The 8,720-nt window shown below is 36.6% G+C and overlaps 1 protein-coding gene across 2 annotated transcripts; it reads right to left on the bottom strand.

Moving 5' to 3' along the window:
- Window position 1: 1 nt before the first annotated feature.
- Window positions 2-3,998, bottom strand: ggcta (gamma-glutamylcyclotransferase a). Of its 2 annotated transcripts, XM_080862292.1 has the most exons (5): window positions 3,784-3,998; window positions 1,933-2,078; window positions 1,699-1,831; window positions 481-650; window positions 2-384 (listed from the first exon to the last, which is right to left on the bottom strand). In XM_080862292.1, the coding sequence occupies exons 1-4, from the start codon at window positions 3,901-3,903 to the stop codon at window positions 495-497; spliced, it is 555 nt and encodes a 184-aa protein (XP_080718418.1). In that variant the 5' UTR covers window positions 3,904-3,998; the 3' UTR covers window positions 2-384; window positions 481-494. The 2 variants fall into 2 exon arrangements, with proteins under 2 accessions (XP_080718418.1, XP_080718417.1); XM_080862291.1 differs by having other exon boundaries at window positions 2-650.
- Between the last annotated feature and the right edge of the window lie 4,722 nt (window positions 3,999-8,720).

Consider the following 8,720-nt stretch of genomic DNA (forward strand, 5'->3'; position numbering starts at 1 on the left):
AGTGCATTATGTGTAATAAAAGGCGGACAAGTTTAGAGTCTTAAGGGTGTGTCATCAGTGTTTAATATACCCCAGAGGAACACTGTGGTAACAAGTGTCTGCGCTGCATATTTTTAGTCTTTGAAATGAAACACATTTTTCAACACAATCTATTTGCTCAGCGGTGATTAAGACGTGGTTTGTGCTGGGCTCAGCCAAACGTCTCGTTATTAAATTGCATGCATTATTAAGTTCTGTCCACACAGTGGTGCCACTTTCATAACATGAGAGTTATTTGTGAAACAAAAAACATTTTTCCCTGTCCTGTTAATTATATCTCAGTCTCAATCTTGTTATATAATGGTAATCATTTATAATCATGTTTGAGGTTAAAAGGTCCATAATCTGCAAAAAAAGAAAACAAAAAAGCGATAACTTCCTCACCACAGTTCCTCCACCAATTAGCTGCTTTATATCTCATTCTGGTGCATTTCTGCTCACTTTCATTTCCAAGTTCAGGAACCTGAATTTGAACTGTTTAATCTCAGGTTCGTGATCGTTGGGATTTGGTCCAGGATCGAGGGGCCGCTGTAGTTGTTGGTTTGAACGGCCTCCAGGCTCTTCTTGTACTCTACGGGGAGTCCGTGCTGCTCCGCGCCCAGACACACCACCTTACGTGAGGCACAGCGTGATGCATACATGAGCAGATATTATGTTAAATATTACGTTTTGTTTTTTGTTTTTTTTTTTAAAAAAAAAGAGAGATTTGTGTTGCAATGTACAGTAACACTCCCTGGCCACTTTATTAGGTACACATGTTCAGCTGCTAGTTAGTGCAATCTCTAATCGCCCACCAATCTCATGGAAGCAACTCTGTGCTTTTACAGATGTAGACATGGTTGAAGATCAGAACAGGAAATATAGGTGATTTAAGTGACTCTGAACGTGTCGTGTTGGTGACAGATGGTCTGCTGATCTGCGATTTTCCCACACAAGCATCTCTAGAGTTTACAGAGCATATTCTGCAAAAGAAGAAATTGAGACTCTCTGTGTGAAAATATCTTGTAGAGGTCAGAGGAGAATGAGGAAAATTAAACTTAATGAGTTGAACAACAGAAGGCTGGGAAAACTGTGGCTTGGTCTGATCAGTCTGGAGTTCTGCTGCAGTGTTCAGATGGTAGGATGAAAAATTAATGTAAACAACATGAAAGCATGGATCCATCCAGCCTTGTTTCAACAGTTCACGCTGGTACTAAGGGAGTGGGGGCTATTTTCTTTGCACACTTTGGCCTCTACTGAGCATTGTGTAATGCTACAGCCTACCTGAATATTGCTGCCTGAGTATGTCGCCTTTATAACCACACTGCAGCCATCTTCTGATGGCAGCTTCCAGTAGGATAAGACACCACGTCACAAAGCTCAAATCATGTCCACTCAAATGACATCCACAGTCACCAGATCTCAGTCCAGTAATGCACCTTTTGGATGTGCAGCTGACAAATGTGCAGCAACTGTGTGATGCTGTCCTGTCAATATAGAGTAAAATCTCTGATGAATGTTTCCAGCACCTTGTTGAATCTGTGCTATGAATAATTAAAGCAGCTCTGAAGAAAAAAAGGATGGTCCAACCTGGCGCTAGTAAGGTGTACCTAATAAAGTGGTGGGTGAGTGTATCTTATTTCATTGCATACTCTAAGAATCAGGGTGTTTTCCTTGCACCTGTTTGTATTGTGGCGAGGGAGGACAGGCGTGGAAGTTGTTCATCTGATACGTCCTGCAGAGCACGGTCCCGTTATCAGTCTCCACTGAGACCTCCAGTGGAGAGTATACACCAGCCTTCACTGCTTCCTGGCTAAAGAAGAACAAAAATTTAAAAAACAAAACAGTTGGTTAAAAGTACACAAATTAACTCAGAAATGGACCAATAGCTGCGTGTTCATGTGTGGCTCTCACTCATCAAGGCTTGAGAGGTGTTCGTTGTTCAAAGTCCAGATGACCCCCCACACTTCTGCGCCTGGATACGACTCAATGGTTGCCACGCCACCGTGCCAAGCATTGTCTATGTGTTCTTTCCACAGGCCAAAGTTCAGTTTGTAGTCCTATACACACACACACACAGAACAATGCCAGTCATTATGTGGAGATTTGCTACTTCTAATGCTCTTCATCTGAGTGGGAAACACTTTTCTTACCTTTAACATTATCTGCAGCTGGATACAAAGTAACAGCATTTCAACCAAGTCTCTTTGTTTTACTGTTATAATGTAAGAAGGGTGTTGTTTGTGATTTCAGCAGTGCCCCCCCCCCCCCCCCCCCCCCCCCTCCCGTGAGCTTGTTTTGCTGTTATACCAGAGTCAAACTGCAGTACACCCGAGTCCTGTTATTACAGCTGGCACATCAGAGGAGGTAGAGCAGCAACCTTTATTTGGCCAATCTAAGATGCTAATGCAGGAGGGGGCTGACTCAGTTGTTTTCCATATCCTTCATTCCTTCAAGACTTTTGAGAAATAATAAATTGTCATTTAAACCACTCGTTGACAAAGGAGGGTTGAAAATAACTAGTAAATATCTCCCTCTTGGTACAAACGTGGTTAATGTTTAAATTTGTTTTTGCTAGCTAATGATCTGACACAAACAGGGGAGGTGCAACTCTCAGATGAACTCAGCTTCATCGGCAACCAGTCAAATCAATTATATAAACCACATTTAAAATTTTGGTATGATTTACGATAACTGTACTGTTTAATTTTCCATATAAACAAAAAGGAAGGACTGCTACTGTTTACAGCTAGTGTATATAGTTTTTGATTTTATTATGAGCTCATCAATTTCCTATAGTTTTGAATTTTCTAATTCATTTGAATTTTTATTCAGTTTATTATTATTATTTTTTATTAGTTTCAGTGTCAGTTTTAGTCCTCCAGCATATGAAGGGCATGTGCTGGATAAACAGAATAAAAACAACTTTTTCAAAGCAGTTGGCTCACAGTCTTGTTGACATCCGAAGTCTCATCGGGCAAGGTGTGAATATAGATTTTTACCAAACTACAAACTACTCAAACTAGGGATATTTTCCACTATGCTTTCTGTATTATTACTTATTATTATTTAGTTAGTTTTCCAAGTTAAGCTTAAGTTTATTAATTTTTTCTACTTTTTATTATTGCTGAGCCAAAAAGTGATTTCCAATGTTTCTTTGTCTTTATTACATGTAATATTTTTGCTTATGTTGATAAATGCCCTTATGACTCAGCATTATTGTACCTACTCTGCGTCCTACATTATAATCAATCTAGTTCTTTTTTTATACACACATATACTACAATTATTGCAATTTCCGATTCCCTTGTGTCCATATCTCTTTAAAAAATAATGTAAAAAAGACAGATTAAATTGATAAATTGAGGCTATATTAACCTCACACTGGAAAAACACCTGATTGTACCTTCTACCTAATACTGATTTGATATCATTCGTGAAACATTTTGGACAGGTTATAGACGCACAAATCACTTTTTGGACGACACCTCTGGCTAAAATACCCGAGGTCCAGCTGCGTTCACGTTGCCAGGGAACGAAGGTGATGTCAAAATCACTACACTGTGAACTTGGAGGTGTTCGTATTAACCACTAGAACAGTTAAGACCGAGATTAATACGTTAACAATTTAACACACCGCACAACCGAGCTAAAAATATGTTTATATTTAATGCAACCAAACAAGCCGTTTCATGGTCCCCGAATCTCTCATAATATCTAAAAGACTAAATACAATAATAATAAAGCTGTTTTTATTGTACACACCTTCAGGCGACCGGTCTTATAAAATGTCGCCGACGGGTTAGCCAGCTGTAGCCTTTCTTTCAATAAGTTGCTTCCGAAGGCGAAATACAGGAAGAAACCAGCGGCTCCCGACATCTCCATCTTACTTCGTGTGGCTCGAGACCAAACGGGCACGAGGAACCTCTATGCTTCTTGCAACCAATGTTGGTGTGCCGGAGGTGTCGGTTGCACCTGCTTGCCCGGTGGACTCGCGCAGAGCGCGCAGAATACGTAATTACGTAATATATATTTTAAATTTAATCTCATTCCAAGTTTAACAATCTCATACATAAACTCTATATGCTTATGTTATATTATGAATGCATTATTATATTATTATATATTATTTATATTTTAGAGTCGTTTTATTACTTCCGGTTCAAGTAACCCCTCTCAGACACACAAACAACCACGCCACTATATTTAATGTTAATTAATTGCATTAATTATTTTATTAATAGGACATCGCCATGTTTGTGTAACCTCTTACGTACAATTAGGTGTCTGGAAAACCGGTTTATCCTGAAATGGGTCAAAGGTCAACTATTATCAAATTTATTTATTTATTTTCACAGAAATGTACAACAATTATGGCAATCTCTACAAAGATTCTATTTTCCCAACACGAAATAGTATCAGAACAGGCTGAATTCCAACATATAGAAGATAGATAATGAACAGGAAGTACAAACAACAACAAATAAATAAATAAATAAAAACAGAATAAAAAAACAAATAAACAAAAAAACAAAAAACGTTATACCTTAGGGGATTTCTAGCAGATCTAGTTCAATAATCACATGATTCAGAACCAGAGCTTGTTGTCCATAAATTTAACAGATGAGAGGAAGAGGCAGAGTTCTTTGTGAAAAGTAAAAAAGGACGGCTTTATTTTCAGAAAACGACATTTGTGAATGAAGAATTTTCCCATAATAATTATTACATTTAGAACATTTTCAAGCTTCTTTTCTTTTCTTAGAGAACCAAAGATAATATCATTTTTAGAAAATTCAAGTAAGTTTGGAATCTTTGGAAAGAGCCAGTAGTGCACATCGTTCCACAGGGCTTTACAGAAAATACAATTATAAAATAAATGTTCTGTTGATTCAATATCCCCATCACAAAAAGAGCAAGAATTATTATCAATAGCAAAGCGACATCTGAGAAATTCTTTGGAAGGGTAAATACCAGAAGGGATTTTGTATTGGACCTCCTTAGCTTTGGGAGGAATGGGAAGTTTTAGGTAATTTTTTCTGATCTCTTTCTTTTGATCACCGGAGAACAGATGTGAGATGGAATTTGGATTGGATCTATAAGGGAAAAAAACATTAGTAAATAATTCCCTAATTTGGGAGGTTTTTAGACTGTTAGCTGTAATGTTATGCCCATTTACCAAGAGTTCAGAGAGGTCAGGGGATCTATAGTCAGGGTTTTGAAAAAGATTATATGCTGTACATAGAATGTTTTGAGGGATAGCCTTAGTAATGTTTTGAAATTCTTTGTTATTTATTTGCAGATTATAATTGGCTCAACTATTATCAAATCCAGACAGAAACACCTGGTTTAAGGAGTGTCAAGAGCATCTGGCTGCAGCCACTGTGGAGCTCCACAGTAACCGGATACACGTGACCTCCACAGTAGCCGGAAGCACGTGACCTCCACAGAACAGATGAAGTATACAAAACAACAGAACATGAACACAAAAAGCCAAGAGTAAAAGAAAAAGGTAACAATTATAAGAATACACACAAAAATTCACATACATATATTGTTTTGAAAGCCTTTTTGTTGGTGGAGTCTGATATTGATTGTATGTACATTTCCACATCCTTAAAATATGGTGTTTTGTTAGTAAACTTACATTTATGGATAAAAAATTTAGCTAAAAGTATTAACAACTTTATCATAAAAAACATTTATCATACTTCTTGGGGAACTTAAAGAAACAGAATAAAACATTTTCCCATCGTAAAGAAAACTCCCTTAAAATATGGACAATAACAAACCTGCTAAATTCCTTCCAGAATCTCTGTGTAAAAGAACAGTACCAAAAAAGATGTGTCACAGTTTCTGGATGATCCCCACAGAAAGTACAATTAGTATTTATGTCCCTTTTAAATTTTACCATGTAGTGACTGGCTGGATAACATTTATGTAGAATTTTAAATGAGACTTCTTTCACCTTATTTACAATCAAATATTTATGGGGGACCATCCAGACTGTCTTCCACTTGATATCTGGAACAAATCGGTTCCAATAAGATATTATATATGGGAGAGAGACTATCTTCTTGGAATAAACTACGTATTCTCTTATTGCTGTTACCAAGTTCCTGTGAAAAGCAGATTTTTCCTATTGGTGACTCAGCTGGATCAGGGAGAGTGACTGAGGTAGAGATCGAGCTGTCAGTGTTTTTATATAACATTAAAGTCCCTGAGGGTATGGCACCAAGCACCATTGAGAATTCCTGAACACTAATTGGAAAATTATATAGTGCAATAAAGTCGTTGTAAGTAAGTAGTTGTCCCTCTTTACTAACCAGCTGAGCCACCAATAGGATCCCATTTTGGACCCAAGTTTCCAGGAAAAGTGATTTATTTTTATATAAAATATCTCTGTTGTTCCAGATAAGGTATTTGTGAGGTGAGAAGTTGTGTTTATAAATGAGGCTCCACGCTAAGAGGACCTGCTTATGGAAGGATGAAAGCTTTACAGGGAGTTTCTCAACATTGTAATTACAATTTAAAATTAAATTAAAGCCACCAAAACGAGAGAAAATATAATATGGTATAAAGTTCCAGATAGAGGTAGGGTTTTTAAGAAAATGTTTAGCCCAATTAATCTTGAAAGTGTTATTTAAAGTAGAAAGGTCTAAGACGTTAAGCCCACCTGATTCGTACTTATTCATCACAACAGTTTTTCTAATATAATGCGTACGGTTTTTCCATATAAAATTAAAGAGCATACGGTCAATATCTTTACTAATTTTCTTATCCAGATGTAAGGAGAGTAATATTAGTTGCAAGAATTTGTGTGCAAAGTAAAAATAAATATGGTGAAATAGGACATCCTTGGCGAATAGCACGTTTCAGGTCAAATCTCGGGGTGGAGCCGTTAATCATTTTAATAGAACTATTGCCATTTGTGTATAAGGTTTTGACAGCTTTACAGAAAAACTTGCCAAAGCCAAATTTTTCCAAACAGTGGAAGATAAATTGATGTTCAATTGTATCAAAAGCCTTATAAAAATCCAGGAAGAGAATGAAGCTATTGTCAGGTACCAGATCAGAGTAATCAAGTAAATCCAAAACCAGTCTAATGTTATTAGAAATGTGTCTGTTTCTCATAAAGCCTGATTGTGTCTCATCAATAATTGTTTCCAAGACCTCTTTAATTCTGTTAGCAAGTATTGAAGCCATAACCTTATAGTCATTATTGAGCAGGGAGATGGGTCTCCAATTATCAATAAAAAGTAAGTCTTTGTTTGGTTTTGGAATAAGTGTTATGAGACCTTGAGTAAGAGAAGGAGGGAGGGTGTTATTCTCTATACTTTCTGTAAAAACCTGCAGTAAAAACAGAGCCAGGAGATTAGAAAATGATTTATAAAACTCTGCAGTCTGTGCAGAGATTTATTGGCCTTAAGTGCAGAAATGGAATTACAAACTTCCTCCACAGTCAGAGGGCTGTCACAATAACTTCTGTCTTCCACAACAATAGATTTTAGGTTTTTAATATTATTGAAAAATCCTGTTGAGACAGCCTCATTATATTTTGAGTTGTATAGTTTAGTATAGAATTCGGCACAGAAATGTGAAATTTCTCTAGGATTGTCAGAGACAATGCTATTAATATTTAGTTGATGAATAGAGTTTGTTTTTGATCTGTATTTTTCAAGTCTGAAAAAGTAAGCAGAATTTTGTTCGCCCTCCTCCAGCCACCTCTTTCTGGATCTTATAAAAGCACCCTCAGCCTTGCGTCGATATAAATCGTCCAATTTATTTTGAAGTTCTAGTAAACTTAATTTATCTTCCTCTGAGATTTCTTCTGGGGACTTCTGGTAATAAGAGGCAATTCTGCTTATTACTACTTGTTCTTCAGCTTTCCTTAATTTAGCAATTTGACTCCCGTATCTTCTCAAGAATTTGCATGCTTCAAATTTAAAAAGTTCCCAATTGGTACAAAAGGACTTCTGTCTATTAGCTTTGTTCCAATAATAAACAATTAATTTATTAATCTGCATGTTAACCATTTTATCTTTTAGTAAAGAATTATTTAACTTCCAATAAGAGAATTTATGAGGTATATTATCCAGTGTAAACATTTGGACGTTAATGTGAATTGCTCTATGATCAGTGAGGGGGGTGGCAAGTACATTAATGGTAATATTATCTTTATCAATACAGTCAGAAACAAGCCAAAAGTCAATACGTGATTGCCTGGATCCTGTCTTATTGCTCCAAGTAAAGAGTCTATCATCTGGAAATTTTTCTCTCCAAATATCCACAAGATTAAATTTTCCCATAAAATGTTTTAAGTTTGCACTGTATGAAGACTGCTGCCCTGGAGGCCACCTATCAACCGTATTGTCTAAAGCAATGTTAAAGTCTCCACCAATTAAGAGGACTGAATTTGGGTATTTGGAGAGCCAGAAATGAATTCTTTCTTCTAAGGAGTCAAGTAATTTATCATTTTCAGTTTTATTATTGTAACCATATATATTTACTGCAATGAAAGTACTGTTATTGTGTCTGATTATTGAGCAGAGGTAGTGTCCTAAGGTGTCACAGTCAGAGTGTAACACATCCCCAGAAAAATAATTTTTAAGCGTGGCAACTCCAGCAGAACGCTCAGAGCCATGGGACAGACTTCATTACCCCATTGTGATTTCCAAAAATTTGTATCAGCAGGTGTGGAATGA

Source organism: Rhamphochromis sp. 'chilingali' (assembly GCF_963969265.1).
Source record: "Rhamphochromis sp. 'chilingali' genome assembly, chromosome: 17".
NCBI classification, from domain to species: Eukaryota; Metazoa; Chordata; class Actinopteri; order Cichliformes; family Cichlidae; genus Rhamphochromis; species Rhamphochromis sp. 'chilingali'.

Bases quoted from the DNA above. Each gene is read 5' to 3' on its own strand.
- ggcta (XM_080862292.1), bottom strand. From the start codon at position 3,903: ATGGAGATGTCGGGAGCCGCTGGTTTCTTCCTGTATTTCGCCTTCGGA. The intron at 2,079-3,783 runs GTGTGTACAATA...GTGTGTGTATAG, and splicing joins ATAAGACCGGTCGCCTGAAG to GACTACAAACTGAACTTTGG. The intron at 1,832-1,932 runs GTGAGAGCCACA...GTTCTTCTTTAG, and splicing joins CACCTCTCAAGCCTTGATGA to CCAGGAAGCAGTGAAGGCTG.